The 21,084-nt window shown below is 35.6% G+C and overlaps 3 protein-coding genes across 5 annotated transcripts; 2 read left to right on the top strand and 1 right to left on the bottom strand.

Annotated features, from left to right (window-relative positions):
- The first annotated feature begins 14 nt into the window (after positions 1 to 14).
- hfw (leucine-rich repeat domain-containing protein hfw) lies at positions 15 to 2,626 on the top strand. Its single transcript, XM_065306084.1, has 7 exons — positions 15 to 162; positions 216 to 462; positions 521 to 1,005; positions 1,371 to 1,541; positions 1,598 to 1,756; positions 1,834 to 1,944; positions 2,014 to 2,626. The coding sequence occupies exons 1-7, from the start codon at positions 145 to 147 to the stop codon at positions 2,290 to 2,292; spliced, it is 1,470 nt and encodes a 489-aa protein (XP_065162156.1). The 5' UTR covers positions 15 to 144; the 3' UTR covers positions 2,293 to 2,626.
- Positions 2,627 to 3,587: 961 nt separating this feature from the next.
- Positions 3,588 to 16,592, top strand: Picot (putative inorganic phosphate cotransporter protein picot). Of its 2 annotated transcripts, none has more exons than XM_065306086.1 (9): positions 3,588 to 3,799; positions 12,690 to 12,880; positions 14,478 to 14,726; positions 14,933 to 15,020; positions 15,290 to 15,510; positions 15,569 to 15,718; positions 15,782 to 15,914; positions 15,980 to 16,233; positions 16,293 to 16,592. In XM_065306086.1, the coding sequence occupies exons 1-9, from the start codon at positions 3,730 to 3,732 to the stop codon at positions 16,509 to 16,511; spliced, it is 1,575 nt and encodes a 524-aa protein (XP_065162158.1). In that variant the 5' UTR covers positions 3,588 to 3,729; the 3' UTR covers positions 16,512 to 16,592. The 2 variants fall into 2 exon arrangements, with proteins under 2 accessions (XP_065162158.1, XP_065162157.1); XM_065306085.1 differs by lacking the exon at positions 3,588 to 3,799 and adding an exon at positions 9,114 to 9,617.
- A 254-nt stretch (positions 16,593 to 16,846) lies between these two features.
- Positions 16,847 to 19,970, bottom strand: LOC135794712 (rac GTPase-activating protein 1-like). 2 transcript variants are annotated; one of them, XM_065306082.1, is made up of 8 exons: positions 19,881 to 19,970; positions 18,902 to 19,760; positions 18,681 to 18,835; positions 18,511 to 18,615; positions 18,168 to 18,449; positions 17,719 to 18,113; positions 17,528 to 17,660; positions 16,847 to 17,465 (listed from the first exon to the last, which is right to left on the bottom strand). In XM_065306082.1, the coding sequence occupies exons 2-8, from the start codon at positions 19,494 to 19,496 to the stop codon at positions 17,253 to 17,255; spliced, it is 1,878 nt and encodes a 625-aa protein (XP_065162154.1). In that variant the 5' UTR covers positions 19,497 to 19,760; positions 19,881 to 19,970; the 3' UTR covers positions 16,847 to 17,252. The 2 variants fall into 2 exon arrangements, with proteins under 2 accessions (XP_065162154.1, XP_065162155.1); XM_065306083.1 differs by lacking the exon at positions 19,881 to 19,970 and having other exon boundaries at positions 18,511 to 18,564; positions 18,902 to 19,759.
- Between the last annotated feature and the right edge of the window lie 1,114 nt (positions 19,971 to 21,084).

Genomic DNA, 21,084 nt, shown 5'->3' with positions numbered 1-21,084 from the left:
AAGGTTTGTCAGTTGCCTTCGCTTTTGCGTTTCCGTTTCTCTACCGCAGCGCATACGCTGTGGTTTGTTTATCATACGTCAAAGAACTTTAGTCTATTTGTGTTCAGCGTTATCTTTAAGTGCAATTTTTATTTACAAACTAAAATGGTTTCCTTGTCCACGGTCAATATAAGTGCCCCATTATCAAAGTCCTCTTAATAACACATTATTTTTAGATGTTTTTTTACATCTGTTTGTTAATTTTTGTACTTCCTGGTTCATCATGGGCTCGATTAGCAGAAGAAGAACCACTAAATGATGACCGGTGCCAACCAATGGAATATCATTGTTACCATAGACCTCCAGATGAATGTCCTCCACTGAATGCCACATCAAGATGCAAAGTTGATGACAAATGCAAATTTGCTGTGCTCTGTTGTAATCTTTCATTAGAGCAGATCAAAGATGAATTCACTCGTGCAAGTAAACATTGTCAAAAACTTTCAAGTGTGTGTGTGTTGTATTCTATAAATATTTTTAGATATTAATCTTGCCAATCACAGAATTCAGGCAATCCACATTCGGAATGCCAGTATTCAGTCCTTGAATCTGAATGAATTGAAATCCTGGAGAACATTAACATCATTATCTATAACTGATGGAAATATTGGCAATGTCACTGGGGAATTTGGCAAGCATTCAAGTGTTGCTTGTCTGAATATGTCTTCCAATGGGATAACCAACTTTGAAAATAGATCATTGGTCAATCTATACAACATGACCATGCTGGATTTGTCTCATAATAATTTATCAAATGTGCCTAGGTTTAAGAAAGATGGGGATTTTACACTTGATATTTCCAATAATGCCCCAATGTTTTGTACTAATCTGTATGAAATCAAAAATGGCAGGCCTGAAATTCAATTTAACAATTACAACAACACCAAATGCTGTGTGACAAATAATTTTCATTGGTTCAACAGTACAGATTTTATTAGTTTGGAAGAAGTGGAAAGAATTTATCAGGTATGCAATATTTTATCTTTTGCTTGATAGTAAAAATTAGAAAAAAGATAGAGGTGGATGAAAACATATAAATATTTTTTGTGTCTGTGAAGTACACGAAAAAAGCAATGATTAACGATCTATGATTTCGTATCTATATCTAAGAAAAAAATCTGTGCGTAATGAAATCTCAGTAAGTTTGATATACCGACATTGTCGTACGATATATATTATTTGACGCACGATGCACGGTTTATTCAAACGAAAAATCTTTCGATTAAAGTTCACACACGTGCGGGACTCTATTATTTCACCATCTAATCATGTTAATATTTCATGTATACTCTACCTAATTCATTTAATATTGCGTCACTGAATTGTTTCAGATAAGACAAAATTGCACGAAAAACTGTAAATGCGAACCGCACCGCTGGCATTATCTCCCTGGCCAACCAACGATCATTTCTGTAAAAGTTGATTGCTCCAAGCAAAACTTTACGGAAATGCCAACACCTTTGCCGCAAAATGCGATCTCTTTAAATATATCATACAATAATGTAATGGCATAGGATCTGATTTGGTAACACAGGTATTACAGTCACTTTATTTATAGATATCTTCTTTAGAATCGTTCAGCAGCGATGATACATATAAAAGTGTACGAGAACTGTACGCTGACAACAATGAAATAACTTCAATTTTGCCTTTGGAAGGGACCAATTTCATAAGTAACTTTGCGTTGTTGCGCTTGAAGCACAATAAATTAAAATCGGTGAGTGCATTCAAGTGTCCAATCGATTTATAATCCCGTGTTGAAGTGAATGCAATTTAATTATTTTTTGTCCTCAGATACCAACATATCTGCTCACGAATATATTTGATCGCAATTATATATCGCGGCATGTGTATTTGGGCCAAAACTATTTACAATGCGACTGCAACACCGCTAAAGTACTTAAGGTAGCAGACAGTTTTTTATTCGTTCATTGTGCATTCACTCATCAACTATTTGATTACGCATTTCCGTAGGTATGGTTATTAACCAAACAAAAGCACGTTCTTGACTTCGACGAGATTTACTGTGAGAACATGAACGTCAAAGTGATTGACTTGAACGCGTCGACGTTGTGCCAAAGTCAACATGACTGGACTGACTACATTTACTACATCATCACGCTGGAAGTGTTTCTGCTAGTCGGTCTGATTGCTAAAGTCTTTTATGACTACTGGGTATTCAAAACCGCTGGTTATTTGCCATGGCCAGCGAGCAAGATGCCGAAATTACCCTGCGACTGGCTTTGTGAGTGAGCCGTCCAATGCCCCCTGCATCCGTGCCTTATTTTTAAAACCCTTTTATCTACTTTATATGTGAATGGTTGTGATATATTTTATTTACGCTAGATTCGGGTCCGCGCGCGTCTTGCGTCTCCATCCGACGTGCGGATAGAGACGTTTGCCATCGATGTGCCTGATATATATATACCTATATACGAAATTATCGACGTGCCTTAATTGTTTAAAAGTACTACGTAGTTGTTTACGTAAGATATGTATTGTAAGCACATTATATTTATGTGCCCAGCGGCAAATAAGATGAAGCGTGAAATTACACCTGAATATGGATAAACACGTATTATCTAGATGTGTTGTCATGGTTATTGTTTTCTTTTGTAATGACATATTCCTCGCAAAATCCTCGGGTTCCTGCTCGATGTGAAGTCTCGCGTGATCAGAGAAACCGATATCTCGTGTGCGATTAAATCATAAAACCGCAGGCGCGAACGAATATCTTAATATATCCCATAATAAGTGCCTTTGAAATATATTCTAGGTCGAACTTCAAGAGTCTACAAACGAAAAATATAATTATATTTATAAATTACTCTTCAAATGAATGGTGACAAACATACCATGACATATAAATAGTTTTATCAATTTTATCTTCGTTTGGATAGTATGCTGATTTGTGGGCAGGTATATTGATTCACTATATTGACAATTTTAAAGAATCATAATATGAGTACCTTTATTTGTCGTTGTCTCAATTATTGCACAATATGTTATTGGATATTGTACCAGGAAGATCATTGGGTTATTAGTTTTAATCTTTTATAATTATTATGTATTTCCCATTCATTAATTTACTGTAGAAATATCTCTAGTGCCTTTATCTATTCAAAAACTTCAAATCATTCTGATTTACCATCTTTCAAAGATTTATCTAACGCATGATTACTGTATTTTGAAGCGTACTTCCCAATTTATTCGGTTATGCAACAAGATATAGTTGCGAACATGTTGAAAATAGTCATTTATAAATATAACTATTAGTATAACGTCCTTAAAATAATTAAGAATCGCGACAATGCAAAAATTGCGCTATCATACACTGTATCTGGATTTGAGAAACACGTGAATATCAAGTGGGTGAATTAATTTCGATATGCTTGACTGTTCTCTCGTCTAATCAAAGCGCGAGAGGGAAACGCTCGTCGAGTATCTCCATTTGAATACAAAGTGTGAACGCCTTATCAATTGCGATCTTAAGCACTTTAAAAAAATGATTTGTGGTGGAGCGAATCAAGTCTCATATTTAATATTTAGTGAAGCGGCGCAACAGAGCCAGTGAACGTCCACCTTCCAAGCGCGCGAGAAGCAACAAAGCGCGGTGTTTACAAATCTCGTTACACTGCGAACAATTTCACCTGTCGGAACTCGGTCCCCGAACGGCCAGACACTTCCACGATGGGTTTCGGCAAAGGCACCAAGGAAGAGGCAGAGAGCACCACCGATATAAATTATCTCCAGCCGAAACGTGAGTGCATTTATGTTATTTTATTTATACCTGCTTTAAATGTTGCAATTGCACTGAATTTGTTCTCCGGCGATGCGGATAAAGCTATAAACAGGTAGATGTGTGCGAACCGGTATTGCACAAAAGCGCACGCCGCAAATTTCTCAAATCCGGTTAGCATTGAAAATTAACTTTAATTTTATTTACACGTGATAGTTTTTTCCGATAAATTTGCGGTAGAGGTTGAATATTTTAAAGCCAAGTAGGTACATGCGCACCGCACTACCTGTCAGTAGAGTTAGTTATTGTTTTTGTTATTTAGTCATCAGGTGTGTTACGATAATAAGTGACGATAATATCTAGCCGTACATAACGGCTTTCGTTGTGACGCATGAAGAAAGTTTTAAAATTGTTTTTCGTTTCGAAAGTTTTCAAAGTTTTTCAAACGCGCGCGCGTTCGCCGCAAAGCACCAAATTTCTCGAGATGTAAGCTTCGTAAACTTCTAATTTTGAATTTTATAACAATAACAAAACAGGCAAGCACCGGCACTTTTATTACACTTTAATTCGATTGAAATTATTTAACCTGAATAAAAGTCATAAACGCATTCATTGCCGAGCATGAATGAGCGTTGATGATCATCAAACAATTAATGAAACATTTATTTAATAAACGGGTACGTAAACAAATTTGTGCGGATTGCTTGCTTATTTAATAGTTATATAAGCAAAACATAATAAATTACTACACAGGTTTAAAAAATATGTAAATTTTATAAAATTACAAATAACTTTCTATATCGGATGTCTGTGTTTGCTTCCTACATTCTGTTTACAAATAAATTAGCATCAACTCAATATATTAGTCCATAGCTAGCCTTATTAGTAAATAAATACAGCAGCATTACATATTTCAATTCCAAGAACTTCTTAAATGTCGTGCTCACTGCGTATGGTTAAAAGAAGAAAACTTTCCATCGTCGTCAGCCGACGCTTTTCATTGACATGTGTGCGTTAACACATCACATCAATAAATTAATGCGGCCACATCCAAATTATATAAACATTTAATTCCTTTGGTCAATCCGGAAATTTAATTAGTATTCTTCGCCTGTCTCAAGATGAGTTGAGTTAACTAATCAGACAACTGTGTTACTATGTAACCTTCCACTGAAGTACACACGTATTATGTTAGTGTACCAATGTCATTGTCTTATTTATTTTTTTCCACATTCCAAGACACAGGAACGTGCCCAATGACACAGTCACCTTCCTAATAAATATCCAAACAACCGTGTTTTAAAATATTCCTTATTGTCTGGCAATGAAGTACATAAACAACAAAAATCAATTACTTTTTTTGTTTGCACACGTTTCTCGCGAATAATGCAATGTATGTAAGTACCTGACAGCAGGTACACTACATGTACGTGGTATATTTTTATTACAACATAAAGTTTTTTGACGTTTTTGTTAACTTCAAGGATGTGATAAGAAATTTGCCATGTCGTATTACCTCCATATAAGTGTCTACAACTTACCGGACATTCTTTAATTCGTTAGCGTTATTATAATGTTTTTCGTTTAGCGAATTTATTTTAAGTTGCTAAATTCTTTGAAAATGTGATTCACAATATTTAAATTTAGCATCTCAGGATAAAATGGGTTTTTAACTTTATTGACTTTGTATTGCGGTTGCGTCTGTTGTCGGTATGGGGAATGCGTGTTTTGCATAAATTAAAAATTAACATATCTATTTAAATGATCAGTTTATTATTACATAATGATAATTACAGTAAAGTGGCATGTTGGGAAATTCAATTTTTATAGTATTGAAAAAAGTACAAAATGTCACACTAATAGATAATTGCTAAATTATAGAATTCTAATCATAGTTTAGGCGTACTTAAGTGGTAGTTATTTTAATGGTTTAAATGAGTGACATTAAACTTGAAATAGCTAACGAGATCACATTTCTCAAAGATTTTATTTGTTTCTGAGTTTTAAAAACAGGTTTTCATGTAGGTATTATATTTCACTTTATATGAATCATAATTTTTTAGCGAACTTTATTTAAATTTATTCACGCTTGATAATTCTTGAAAAGCTATGTGGGTTTTGCAATTCAAAATTATAATTCTTACATTTGTGACGATGTCGCATTGTTCTGAGCGATTGAGATCAGTAAAATTTGGCCAAAATGCTTTCCAATTTTCGATCAATTACAAAATTACAAAAAAATTACAAAATTATTGCCACATTGTTATATTAATACCTGAAATTATATTTTCAAAACACGTCAATAATAATTATATCGCAACCTTATTATTAAGTGAAGTATATTGCTAAATATTTTTGATGGAAAATTCGAATTGTCTGCTTGACTAGTTTTTCTTCAACAATAACTTGTGGCATTTTATCATTTACCGTAAAAACGACAACACAGAAAAAAATTTGTTGTGCAAATAGTTGAAGTGATTGTGCAAATAGTTTGTATTGCAAGTATTAAGTTGTTTGCATCTTGTTAATAATAATAACGTAGGAAATGTTGAAATGCAGGAGATGATAGGAAACGATGCGGAACACCACATTGTTACGCTTCACTTTGCTCTCCAACTTCGTTATTATAAATGACAACCCAAACAAATCCGTAAATCCGATAATACTCGCGGCTACGTGACATCCCTTGAATTATTCTTTCAAGATATGAAAATGTATAGAGTAAAGCCTTTGATATTGATATTAAAATACTAGAAAGTTGCTATTTGGTTACAATATCACAATGGAAACAAAGTAAAAGTAAAAGTATAATAGAAATATGTAATAGGAATGATAAAACTTAAGTTACGCGTGCAAATATTATAACAAAATAATTTTTTAACCTTGGAGGGCTAATTAATATAAAAATATGAGTTTTAGAGAGAAAAAAAAACACAAGACAATGGCTGGTCTTAATTATTTTGCACGTTTGAGTGTGGTTTTATTGCAATATTAAAAATAGACGTTTTTATTGTTTCTATATTGCGTTGTCATCAATAATTGCCCAGCACGACGCCATTGTTGATTTCCCAACAGCCGCTTATGCAAATACTCTTATCAGAAATACAAAAAAACATAAAACAACGCCGATTTAAGTGATAGTGATTTAATTTTATCGCCTACTTCACGATACATTCTCTGCTATTATTGCAAAATTAAGGTGGTTTATCGCTTGCACTCAGATGAATTTCGATAAAAATTGAGACCAATTAAAATCGTAAAACACCCACTCCTGGATTTGCAAATCACGGGAATTAGACTTTGTCTTGGTTTGATAAGGGTACAATTAAGCGTTCGGCACAAATTGCGGCTGGAATTCAAATAAAAATATTTTGCTTTTATTTGCGGATGCGATTGGACCTCTTGAGTTCAATGAGGCTTTATTAGAAAATTGTTGTAAATTTATGTCGCACAACAGCGAAACACATTTAACATTTTTTAGAGTGGGTGATAATAACTTCCGCGAGCTTAGTGCACGTAGCATTGTTTTATTTATATAGAATCGGTCCTTGTAAACAATAAAGTACATAGGTGCTTTTGGTAATAAACGAAATATCAGTAGCGTGAGTGCAAGTCAGTAGAAATATAATCCTTTAAACTTTTAAATCGGCTATTTAATTGCTTATTGTAATAAATACCATATAAATAGTCGGAAATAGTTATTAATGTATTAACTTACAATTTTATTATGATAGTGTAAATTACAGTGGCAAGAATAATAAAAATCAAAATTATCAGTTTCGAAATGAAAGTTTGTTTACCAAACCATTTTAATTTACTACCTAGACCGAACCGTGATACTACAAAATTGATTTCACTACTAATTTCTGAGAAAACAATCTCACGAGACTACTACGTTGATTGTTGATTATTATTTTAAAAAGTAATCGTCTAATTTATGTTTATCCACGGATTAGGACGCCCCTAATTTAAAAAGTAAACAGTTGTTGCACCATAATTATCAATTACTGCACTACCTTTATTTAATCATATAAAGATACGTCTCTCTCCGCAGTCTAGACAAGTCTGAAAAATCCTCTCCAATTGAGAGAAAAATTACGATCGGATAAATGCGTATCATCGTAAATATTTGCCTTTGGAAACTTACTCTCCCGTCACGCACGGATGTTCTAACAAAACGCCAAACGCCAAACTCTTTGATTATTATTCATATTAACCTTGAATCTGCGGTTAATTCGGATTACATAAGCATTATGAGGATTTCGCGCGCTACATTCATCTGCCCGCGGATTTAATGACTACGTCGCGTGTAAATTACGGATAGGAAATGATGTGTACATGCGCGTTGTGCGCATTTGCAGTGTTTTACAATTGATGAGCGAATTTACGCTAATCGTCCACATGTGCTGATCACACGAGGAGCACGAGACGCGCGTCACATTTGTCCTGGATTCAGGTGTCTGGACAAACATGAATTTGCGCTATTTAATTACGTACAATAATATTAAGTCCAGGTACACAAACGCAAGAAAACAAGGTGAAAACTTGCTGACTCAGTGACATATTCTTAATTATTTTGTGCATTGAACAAACAGGTTGAAATAAATGCTAATTGGTAAAATTTGTTTGTTTTGTCAAACAAAAACACTGTTAAGTAGAATTGTTAAAGTAAACAAATTGTAGCTTTTCATAATGATAAAGTTTTAATTATTTTTTGAGATTATAATTTTTGTCGTTAGTTATTATAGATAAAATATTGGAGGAGTTGAAACAATCTAGAAGGTGCTATTTTGTAACATTGTGAAATTCAAATTTTATGATACGTAACTAATGTTACAGTGCTGTATAACTGGTTGCCTAGCTTAATTCAATACTTTTTGCCTACTGTAGGCTTACACTGCGCATGACAATATGACTTAACTGGTAACGCATGGAATAAATGCGCTATACAACTGCTGCTTAAGTTAAAATAATTATTTCAATTTTAAATATTGATGTATATTAATTGATTTGAACATTATTTTTCTTAGAACTAATTTTTAATTTATAAAAAAACATTTGCTGAGTTTGCTAATTGAAATCACCTACAGAATAAAGTTAGAAATCTGTTGGAATTGTACTGAGAAACTTTGAGTGGTGGGATTATTATCCAATTGGAAAACGTGCGTTTATCATTTTGTTGATGCGACTATGACTTCGTTACAGCATACTTATACATTTTTTGCGTTAGTAGTAGGAACATTTGTACGCATGCACCAACCACTAGACTTAAGTCAGCACGACATAGCTATTTTGGTTGCATATCATCCTCGTTTTTAAAAATAAAGGTAACTTAACAACTCGTGGTTCAGTTCGTGCTGAGCCTGTTGCAAGTCTTGACTCTTTGAGTCGCTGATTCGTGCATATCGAACCAACTCTCGCCCGTCGATTGGGAGGGAAAACTTTGTCAGCACCGCGCGCCTTCTTATCAGTTCTTATCTTATTGCGCTGAAATAGTGGTCAACGAAGTTGGAAACACGCTCGCGTCGGCCGTGGCACGCACAGCGTTCGCATCCGTAAATAAATCCGACCATAAGAAAAATTTCGCTCCGCTCGCAAAATGAAAATTCATAAAGTGTTCAACATCATAATTCTCGGTTTGAATTCGTAATCGGTGCGGCGTGACCCTCGATCGAGAAGACATCTTCGGGATCTTGCCAGCCAGGGATAGCAGAATAACGTGCCGGTTGCAACTTATTTATACCCGCGACCGAATATAGAATGAGTCGGAAGAGCGGCTACAAGAGTGTCTACACAAGTCCCGATGGCATCGACGATGGCATTCAGAAAGTATCAACAGGTAACTAAATTCCGATATTTCCGCGCGAAGCGCATTTCGTAGTTTGGTTAAGTTCGGCGGCAACCTGCCCAGCGAGAACATAATCTACATCAGCGAAGAGTAAGCAAGCCACGTGCTTTAGCACTGCCTTGCGCTTGTCTACTCCAGTCAACGCATTAAGTAACGAACGCATGCGCACTGTGACAGGCGGCAAAATTCAAAAACAAGTACTATGCATTTCTATATCCGATATTCGTTCGACGGTATCACACAAACATGTCGTGATTTTTACGAGTACAATCGTTAAATGTTGCGACAATAGTGTTTACGTACGTTGCTAAAATATTACGAAGGTGACGCGACACATGGGTACAAACCATGTGCACCTAAAAAATAGGTGCGACACGTGAGGCATGTGTTACTCAATCCATTTGCATGCGCGAATTTGCATATGCGAATGTCGATCTTATTTCGTGCGACATGCGGTTTGATGAGCCAAAAATCTATTAAACGCATAAATAATAAATAATTACACGTGTGCGCTCCGAGTTTTTATTTTACATGTTATTTACGTTGGAAATTTAGGATAAACTTATTTAGATACGTATTTCTGGCAAAGTCCGCGAAAACTTTTTCATTTCGCGCGCTTCTCTATCGACTCTGGTTGCGTGGGCTTTCACCGAAAAGTCGGTGATGGAAATTTGAAATGTGAAAACTCATTCCTCGAATTGAGTACTGTGTAAATTGTTTAAAATAGTACAAGGCATAAAAATTCATTCGCCTATATTTTTACTTTCGAGTTCATGAACATGCGAGAATCAGGCGCTTAGCGCATGCACCACGAACAATTGTATAATTATTTCAACTTAAATGCGGAAGGCGAACAATATTTCTATTGCAATTATACTTATACACGTACACAAACATTATGTGTTATTAACTATAGCTCATATTTTAAAATTTAACAGTCATCCTAGCATATTTTTACTAATAACTAGTTCTTGGCAAGTTTTCGTAATCCATAGAGCCGAGTAAAGTTGATAAGCAGTTCAGATATTATCAAAATATTAATTTGAACTTGAATCATGAAATCAACTAATACCTAGTTACGAGAAGTCAACTAGTCACGCACTTGTCACGAATGTTAATTGTGTTTGTTCGAAGCAAACTGCCAATTTAAAAAAATCTCCTACGTCACAATAGTCATAACGACCGTTGACAGTTGTCATAATCAATTTGAACGTCTGTGTTACTTGATGCCATGCGAACGAAACAATGATGACAATGAAACTTAGCGAGATGTAAAATGCTTTTTTTTTTGCAATTTAGCTTTCCATTCGTGACATCCGATATGTCATTCATCAGACGGGCGTAATTGCGGTTTATAACTCGACCACTTTTAAATTCGTCAGTCCGAGGTTCTCGTAAATACAGCGACCTTTGATAAACGAATGAAATAATCAATCAAATAAATTGATTGCAACAACTGAACTGAGTTATATGGTAAATGTAGCATGTGTGCAATAATCAGCCGGCAAACGAATCTAAAGTCACTGAAATCCCTCTGACATCAAACAAATTCGCGATAATTTGCAGGTACATAAAACTAATCCGCATCATAAAAATTGTTTGTCATAGCGTATACACAATTAATTTTAGAATACGTCATTTGCTGATCGTTGCCTGTAGATGAATGACTTGGATTCTTAAAGATGACTTGTATTTTTCAACTCATGCGAAGGTCGAGGCCGTAGCAAAACATCTGCTTTTTATATTTCAGCTATTTTTACACCGAGAATCAATAAATTTAGATGTGAAAGATTGATTGTTAATAAATTTTGCAGTTTTTTTTTGTTCACGCTGTGAAGTTTAGTACAAGTAAAGTTGTGGACATTTGCAGACACGTTCCGCTCATTTAGGTACACATATATAGTTCGGGTTCCAACTGGGAACCCACAAAAAAAGTATTCGTGTTAATAAACTTGTCGAAGGTTACTTCCATTAAATACATATTAATCAGTCGACTGGCGTTTAATTGCAGTTGCCTTAATGAATTTCAACGTAGCGACCAGTTCCAGCAGTTCTCGAACTGTTGCACAACCATGCGAGACTTGTTGAATGGGCGCTTTTGCGCAATTCCACATTTATTGCCGTGCGAGATGTGTGACAAGCACGCCGTGCGCACGTCAACAAATTAAACTAGATTACCGCGGGCTTCATATGTAGATATTGTTTACAACACCTTTGTACTCTGGCTGTACTCGTGTGTAATTTTGTTGACACGATTTGATAGCATTTTTAAGCTGTCGCATTGTATTACTCATGCGATTTAATTACACCGGCTGGTTGTTAATTTTACTATTATTATCCTCTAGAATATGCACTGATTTTTTTCTATTTTAGACAAGTACGCATTAGGTACTATCGTATAACGAGTCAAGTTCTCAGGTATCTGGTTTTTCAAGTGCCTACAAAACACTTCCAAAAGTAGTAAAACTGATTCTTTTTTTGTGTAAATATAAACTTGACATAGTTTTGTCTTGTCATCTTTTAATCTGTGACCATATTAATTTAATTAATACAAATTCCACTCTTTTTTTGTGCTTACTAGTTTAGTCTAGTTTACTTTGCCGGTGTTTTTTTTTTCTGTTTTTCTGCGTCAGAAAATACGGTATTTGTTTGGCTTAATTTAGATTCGAAGCGTTGGGGCCATTTTAATGCGACATAATTAATTACTGCATGAGCGCAGGGTTAGACACACGCTGACGTCTCCTAATGGTTTCATCTCGTACAATGAGATGCCACGCTGGTGACGATGCTATTTTGGGAACCACAAGACTATTAGGAAATCTCAAATTGGTTATAATCGGATCTTTTACTCGGAACACATTTATTTTTAGCTAAAATTCAGAACAACATCAATGATATTCTAAAGGTTCAAGTTTATATAGACGTTGATGAAATTTTTTTTATTGCATGCTAGAAAATTATTAAAACGATGACAATATAAAGTACAATTAGCGTACAATGTACCCGGATATGAATATCAACTTGATTGACTTGTTTATTGAATTGTTCCTTTTTTAATTTCAGGATGGTTTGGAACAAGGCACATGGTCACGCTCATGCTGTTCATGGGCATGGCGAACGCGTACATCATGAGGACCAATATGTCAGTGGCGATTGTCGCAATGGTTAATCACACGGCCGTCGATGAGAAGAACAAAAATCACGTTGTAGAAGTCTATGATGATGAATGTGGCGTACCTTATGAGAACGAGAAGGTATTTGTTTATACATTTCAACATTTCCGTTTTGTCTCCATCTGAATGTAGTTGCATATTAAATATTTACATTCGGTATAAATATGGCGATAAGAACCTTCAAGCGCTCAAGTGTATCAGAGTAGCGGGTAATGGTAAACTCTACCCTGGAGTTCACGCCGCTGTTTGTAGTATAAATATATAAACACGTGTTATCAGCGCAATAACAATTTATAACGTTAGTAAATTTAATGCATCTCAAGCGCATCATAATTAATTGCAACTTTGCGACGCATTTAGTTTAAATTGAACGCCAATAACTTGAATATCGTGCAAGTTGATGAAGTGGTTGTAAATTTATTGAGATAAGCGGCGACAGTTAATAGAGACTAGAGAATCACTTTTATTACGCCATAATTACTATCAGACAATTGGCTAGTAGATAGTTATATCCCTGGCCTACAAAACGAATTTAACGGATCTAAATTTAAACATTGACATTGAATATTTGTCGCGGAATATATAGACGCATGCGAATTGTGCGCCACTGGCCGGCAAATGTGAGAAAAATTCATAAAAATTAGGTCACTCGCCAAAATGCCGAAAGTTTGTTTTATGCGAAAACGCGAAGGTCATTTTTCTCGACCGCAGCACAAACTTTTATGTTAATTAATTACTTTTGCCTTATAATTAACATTTCGATTTTTGGCAAGCGTGCAGTACACAAGCCTCTGCAGTTGATTATTTTGCGATTTAGAATTTATAATATTTTGGTAACGAACTCGTATATATTTCATTGATGGTCCTGAATTTTTTGTTCGAACTGCGTCACGCGTGCGCCAAATATTATTTTCGGCTGTCTTTAATCTCGTATTTTTAAAGTGAATGGAAGTAACTGTCAGACACGATAACTCATCACCTTCTCGTGACATTACTATAGATAAAATTGTAAATATTGAAACATTGAATATGTCTCGGCATTTTTTAGTTCAAGATTGAATTTTCTACGGTGGAAAAAGGGGAACGGAACAAGTGTCGGTACATTCCACTTACGTAAATGTTGATAATAAATGTGTAATGGAATATCACATTGTGCGCACGCCTTTTATTTAATAAGGTTGATTTCAATTCGTTATCAGATGTATTTCTTATGCTCGCCACTAAACTTATAAAACACGATTCAATTTCGCGTGTGTTTACTTAACTCCATGTCTACAAAGGGTTTCATTAATGCTGAAACAGTAAATATTTAGTCTGACATAATCAATTCTATAGGGTTTACTGCAATCTTGTGTTTGTCATTCAGAATTCACTGTAATGATAAACATATCTAGTGTTGTCGATGACTGTGAAGTACCTGATTGAGATGATCATTGGAATTTTCTCAAATACCCAGTGATATTCCAACGTCACATGCAGGAATGAGTTATGTTAATGAGAGTATTGATAAGTCCGGATTGGTCTGCTTTCTCAGACATCTCGTAGCGCAAAATCACAAAGTTAAACAAACCACTTCAAGCTTAATACAAATTTGTTGAATTAACACTTCAATGGCATATACACATGCAACGCAAATGGAAATTGATGATGATTTTATGATTCAATCGTTGAATTACAGCACAAAAATGGCACCGATGGAGAGTACGTTTGGGACAATGATATTCAGAGTTACATCCTCAGCTCCTTCTTCTATGGCTATGTCATCACTCAAATTCCTTTCGGTATTCTGGCGAAAAGATACGGCAACATCTGGTTCTTGGGCGTCGGCATGCTGGTGAATTCCGTCTTCGGTTTGCTGGTGCCCATTGCTGCTGAAGGCGGTATTTGGACGCTGATCATCGTCAGATTTATTCAAGGATTGGGCGAGGTAGGTAGACTTAAGCAAACTGTACAACGAGTGAGAATACAAGCGCCTGCTGACATTTTGCAAATTGAGGTAGCAATACGTGTTAGATGATACTCGTCGGGTAGATTTAAATTCAGATTATATAAACAAAAAGTCGCAGGATGATGTTTGTCATTCTCACTTATGTACCTTTGCATTGGTACTGAAAAGTGAACATTTCTGGCCAGGGCCCTATTGTACCATGCACGCACGCTCTTCTGGCGAAATGGATTCCACCTAATGAGAGAAGTCGTATGGGTGCGTTCGTTTACGCAGGTATTATTACAAATTTTCTCTCCACTTAATCTGTCCCACAAGTCGACAAACTCTGCAACTCGAATCGTTCGTGCTCTTTGCGTTAACTAGCTTTATTGCGACGTTTATGTAAAAAACGAAATCAAACGTTGTAGGTACCTACTCATTATTATTGAGTGAGTATTGAAGCATTGAAACAAGCTGTGTGTGTCATTTAAATTTTGTTTGCGTCTTGGTACTCACACTAGTAAACAATTAATTCACATTTGTTTTGAATTGTTTTTTTCTAGGAGCCCAATTTGGTACTGTTATCTCCATGCCGTTGAGTGGTTTGTTGTCCCAGTCTGATGCCGGTTGGCCTTCGATTTTCTACGCGTTTGGTGCTGTTGGTACCATCTGGTCTTTGGCATTCCTGTGGTGGGTCTATGAGGATCCCGAAGTCCACCCAACTATTAATCCCGACGAAAAGAAGTACATCATGAATGCATTATGGGGAACTCAGGGAATTACTGTATGTTTATCTAGGCGATTTTAAATCACAGATTAGTTAATTTTATAACTATTTACAGATGCCCCCCATTCCATGGAAATCCATCATCAAGTCCATGCCTTTCTGGGCTATCCTCATTGCTCACATGGGTCATAATTACGGTTATGAAACATTGATGACCGAATTGCCAACTTATATGAAACAAGTGCTTCGTTATGATATTAAAGAGGTAGAAATAAATATGAAAGATCTATTCTAGGAGTGCTTTCTAACATGATTTGTATTCTTTCAGAATGGTACCCTTTCTGCCTTACCCTACCTCGCTATGTGGATCTTTTCAATGTTCGCTAGCCAAATTGCTGATAAGTTACTTAGTGCCAAAATATTATCACTTACTGTGGTTCGTAAAATACTCAATGGCATCGGTAAGTAATCGACATCTTCTGCTCTCGCTTTAGCAAGTTGTCATAAACATAATATATTTGTGCAGGTCAATTCGGTCCCGCCATCGCTCTTGTGGGCGCTTCCTTCACAGGCTGCCAACGTGGGTGGACTGTTGCTATCCTCACAGTCGGTGTTGGTCTCAATGGTGGTATCTATTCCGGTTTCAAAGTAAATCATTTAGATATATCGCCAAGGTTTGCTGGTATTTTGATGGCTTTCACGAATTGCCTTGCCAATTTGGCTGGTCTATTGGCACCTTTATTTGCTGGTCAAATTTTGAAAGGTGGTACCGAAGTTCTGGTAAGTGCAATCTGAAACGCATTCTGTGACAAGTAATAACTTACATTTTCCATTCATAGTCAACACATGAAAAATGGCAGATTGTTTTCGTTACTGCCGGCGGTGTGTATGCAGTGTGTTGTACAATCTATTTGATATTCGGTTCTGGTGAACGCCAGCCATGGGACAATCCTGGAGATGACGAGGACACGAGCAGTAGCAGAAGCACTAGCTGTCGGCCGCAAAACAGTAAAGATCGAGACGTAGAAAGTGCAAATCAGTTAACTACAGCGACGTAGTGTGTGCGTGTGAATGGGTGTTTAAATGGGTGGGTTCGTGATGCCCTTTTTTTATACATAATATAGAATGATTGAATTTTAGTGTATAGTGTATAGATAACGTTATTTTTAGATAAATTATTGAATTTTTCAGCGAGACAGAATCATAATTATATTATCTATATGAGTAATAGTGATAGCCCGCCGGGTAATAATTAATGTACACTTCACTTATCAACATCATCATCAAATGTAGGCTCACTTTATTTATTGAATTAAAAAAAAAACATCAAAATTTGTCATTGAATCCCAGATTTGATGCCTTATATCGTGAAAGAACAATTCATACTCGTAAGTCTCTATGATTTGTTAGTTTTATTTAGATCAATTCGGTAATTCACAATTATTGTCAGATTTTATATTGTTTTGTATTATATATCCAGCCTACCAAACTTGTATATATTCATAACTCATCTATACACACAAAAGAGATATTCTTACTGCTAGTAAATATTAATTGTACGTTTAACATTAAGAAATGCATAATTAGAATATGTTAGTGGTTTTAAGTACAAAAAAATGTATTGCTGATACTCAGCATAACCAAATTTACAAAAAAAGTAGCATTTTTATAAAGTGGTAAAAGTGTATAATTACCGAAAAAAATGTGTAAATCATTAATCAGTAACTACTCAATTAATATCAGTTTTAGCGATTTTTGTTGAACATATTGTGTTATTATTTATGTTAAATAGGAGTGATTCAATTGTGCCTGTAAGACGGAGGCGTATTGAAGATTCGGTGCTTCCTCTTAGCACTTTTGAGCGCGTGCGGAGTAAAGATGTTCCTACTGGTAGGCCTCAGCAGCGAATCTGTACTAGGAGTCTGTTGCAACCTTGGAGTCGGTTGTGTCTCGCACAAATTGACAAATGAAGACCAGTAGTCAGTCGGCAAACTCATAATTGCTTCCATCGCCTGGAGAATAAGAAAAAGTAAATTGCCATATACATACAAGCATGAAATTGCCAAAGGTTTACCATGTTTTGCTGTCTTGTTTCCGTGAGCAAATTATCCGCACTCGGATTGGACGATGAGTAGCCGACAATGGTCGGGCCGAAAACTTTTGCCAAATTAGAAATTGGCATTTTACACTCGGGTGATTCGGCAACCCTAAAATAAGCATGTGTATAACACGTTAAACATTACGTGCGCTAAAAATAATTCTTACGTTCTCAAATGTAGCATCATATATGCGAGAGTATCGCGATTTGGCTGCGGTAATTCGCTAATTAAACGGTACAATCCAGCGGTGATATTTTCCTGGTCACCTTCAACGCATTTCACAAATCGCGGCCATAGGGTGAATGTGATCAGCGGCTCATGCAAGTAACGCAAGAAATCTTTCACCGTACCGCAGATGACGTGGATATCAACATCGCGCAAATTCGGGGAACCTTTTCCTCGTAGGAATTTCTCCTTGAGTTGTTTGACGTCACGCTCCGAACCTGGAATTCTATAGATTCCAAGTTCGCGTAAACCACGCTGTTCGATTTCGTTCACACAGTGAACAATTAATGCTGGCACCATGGGAGCACTTGTTGGAGTGAAATCACTAATCAAACCCTATTAAAAGTAACAATGAATAATTATAATTTTAGGATATAATTAACTACTCACAAGAAGATTTCTTGTGGGAGTATTAACAAATGGAATGCACGGCAATGGCAAGTCTTTCTGGCATTCTGGATGACAAGTGGCTCGGCAATCTTTGCACTTGAGAGCTGTTTTACCAAAGCGAAGCTTTTTCTCACATGAGACGCATGTATCAGGCAAGACGACGGTTTTGCTTTGCAGAGAATGTTGACGCGCTGGAGTCTTTTGTGCTTCTTGGCGTTGTCCATTATTTTGCCACATATCAAAAATTATATCTGTTCTTGGTGCTGTGGCAGCATCTTGTCCCTATGTAAATATATAAATGCACTTTAATAACTGTATACTTAATTACATTTGAATATTATACCTCTTTTGGTGGTGGAACAGCTTCAATCACTGATGTAGCAGTTATTGGTCCATGCTTGGGAACAGTTAATGTAGTTGTAGCTCTAACACTATCAGTATTGTTAATCTAACATAAAAAATACAATTTAACCACTACTCCCTTTTGAAATAAGAAATAATTATAATGTTTACCTCTACACATCTTTGATGAGTTGATGAACGACGTTTTTTAATGGGTGGCTCAGGTCCACTACTATGCCTTGGTTTCTTCCAGTTTCTACCAGCACAAACTGATGCATCCAAGTCATCCTCAGACCTGGAATAACTGAAGTCTGATAAAAGAGATCCTAGAATATTGACAGACATTTAGTTAATAAACACATTCATCAATTTTGTTATTTTAGTTTCAATACCTGTAGTGTTAACTTCTGGAATTGCACCCAACTGATGACCATATGATAAATTTGGATCAAACATGTGATCATCAACATTCAAAAATGCGAGTTTCTCATTTGCTTCACGATTTAATACTCCTTTATTGTCTCTGAACAGAAATTCTTTAACTTTGTGAATCTGTCCTCTTAAATCATCATTTTCGTCCTGCAACCTCTTGCTTCTTCTCTTTTCTGCATCCACCATCTTACGAGCAAGATTTAACTTGCTCTCAACATCACTCAATGTGTGAGTCCTCTCATCTACTAACATTTGTAATCTATGACACTCATCATGGGTCATAACAAGATTATTACGAAGTTCTTTCATGTGTTGCACCATGTCCATCATGGCATCTTCCACATCAGCTTGCCTTTGCATTTTGCAAAGACGAATAAGATCATCAAATTCACATACCACGCTAAGCTCTCCATTTTCCGAAGTTTCAGTGTTGCTGCTCTTAACACTTTGCATACTATCATCACTTTCGGAACCTTCCATGGGAGTATAATCGGTTCGGGGTGTTTTGAATAACACTGTCCCTTTGACTTTCGGTGTGTTGTATTTGTCACACATTTTTAATTATTTCACTAACGTGGTTTTCATTTACTCCAAACAAATGAAACGCACTAATACTATTGATTGGCGCGAATATCTTGCCGGTTTTACAACGGAAAGTACTTTGAATCTTGAATTTCAACTGCCGGAACGGATATGTTTGTGTTCTGACTCACTGAAACCCAACGGCAATGGCTAAATAGAAAGAGAAGGTGCATGTGAAGTGTAACGGTCATTTTTAGTACACATGTTTGTTGGTAGCTGGCGCTACGGGTTCAATATCTGGAATTAAAATACATTTTATCTTCGTGAGGTATTCGCGTTTACTTTTTGCAGTAGTTTGTTGTTTACACTGTTGTGATACAGAATAGTGTGGTACAAAAAAGAAATATAGGTACCTACCTGCTGCAGTATTCTCAATTTGTAAGAAATATTTACTTAATTTTAATACGTCAATTAATAACAAACATATAACTAAATATTATTCAAAATATTTATAATTTTGTTTTAGTCTTGAATTAGAAAACTTAAAAGTTATACTAAAAACCTTGTATTTATAGTATGTAACAAGATTACGTATTACTTATTACCTTGGCTTGCAAGCAATCCAATTTAAATTTGACCTATTACATTATCTACAATATATTGGAACCCATTACAAAATTTACAACTCCTTTAACTGGATAATCCCAAGAGTTCAGTACGTTTCATAGCTTCCAATATCGATGAAACGTCCAAATAATGTGGACAATTAAGTAGTAAAAGAGTAACAGTAATGCACAAATCTAGTAATTTTCAAGTTTAGTTGCAATAAATAAACAAAATGTATAATCAACATGATTAATAGCCAATTAAAAATGGTTGATTGCATTTCAGTGTGCGCACCTAGCTTTATAGAAACTATGCATTAAGCAATAAGTTCGTTAATAGTTAATCCAATTATAGGTGTTTAGGTAACTTGTAATCAAAAACATGAATGTAAGTGCTTAATCTGTAGAATTAAATTTTTGGCTATATATGGAGAGATTGCATAATCCTTATATTAAAATTGTCTACCTTAAAAGGAAATTTATTGATCAATAAAAAAGCAACTAATGAATATTTGACTTCAACTAAGTTTTGGCAGTGACTTTGCATTGAATTTTGTCATTGTTTATGCACTTGTTAGATATTATCCTTCGCGCTTGATTTAACACTCCATTAGTGAGGCACAATACGGCAATGAAGGCAATTGATGCTAGCGCATTACGCGACAAATAAAAATAAATTAACTGGAGTGCCAATCAAACGACACTATTCCGTAAATTAAAATGATTGAATGCGCGTGCTAATTGAACAGTTGGCAAATAAAGCAATCGATCTAGTGAGTTGTAAGCATAATAAACAATTGAAAATTTTAAACATAATTTCAACCAGAAGTGCACATGTGCGTTTAGAAACATTAAACAAAAGAAAAAGTCAAGGAAAAATGTAGCGTAATGAAAACAAAGTATTGTGTGTATAATATGGCCGACATCACAGACTGACATGCCAATAAATTAAAACACAATGCGTGACTTATCAAAGCGCAAAAAAAAAATTTGCACGCATTATGAAACACAGCAAT

Source organism: Atheta coriaria, unplaced genomic scaffold (assembly GCF_025399875.1).
Source record: "Atheta coriaria isolate IRGN ID8LTWV9N9 unplaced genomic scaffold, Caltech_Dcor_3.1 hic_scaffold_6_pilon, whole genome shotgun sequence".
Lineage (NCBI taxonomy): Eukaryota > Metazoa > Arthropoda > Insecta > Coleoptera > Staphylinidae > Dalotia > Dalotia coriaria.
The sequence above is the reverse complement of the archived record's forward strand: the minus strand, read 5'-3'. Positions and strand labels throughout refer to the sequence as shown.

Bases quoted from the DNA above. Each gene is read 5' to 3' on its own strand.
- LOC135794712 (XM_065306082.1), bottom strand. From the start codon at position 19,496: ATGTGTGACAAATACAACACACCGAAAGTCAAAGGGACAGTGTTATTC. The intron at 18,616-18,680 runs GTAAACATTATA...TTTTTATGTTAG, and splicing joins CTCATCAAAGATGTGTAGAG to ATTAACAATACTGATAGTGT. The intron at 18,450-18,510 runs GTATAATATTCA...ATATTTACATAG, and splicing joins CTGTTCCACCACCAAAAGAG to GGACAAGATGCTGCCACAGC.
- Picot (XM_065306085.1), top strand. From the start codon at position 9,539: ATGAGTCGGAAGAGCGGCTACAAGAGTGTCTACACAAGTCCCGATGGC. The intron at 9,618-12,689 runs GTAACTAAATTC...TTTTAATTTCAG, and splicing joins CATTCAGAAAGTATCAACAG to GATGGTTTGGAACAAGGCAC. The intron at 12,881-14,477 runs GTATTTGTTTAT...GTTGAATTACAG, and splicing joins TACCTTATGAGAACGAGAAG to CACAAAAATGGCACCGATGG.
- hfw (XM_065306084.1), top strand. The intron at 1,542-1,597 runs GTAATGGCATAG...CTTTATTTATAG, and splicing joins TAAATATATCATACAATAAT to ATATCTTCTTTAGAATCGTT. The intron at 1,945-2,013 runs GTAGCAGACAGT...GCATTTCCGTAG, and splicing joins ACACCGCTAAAGTACTTAAG to GTATGGTTATTAACCAAACA.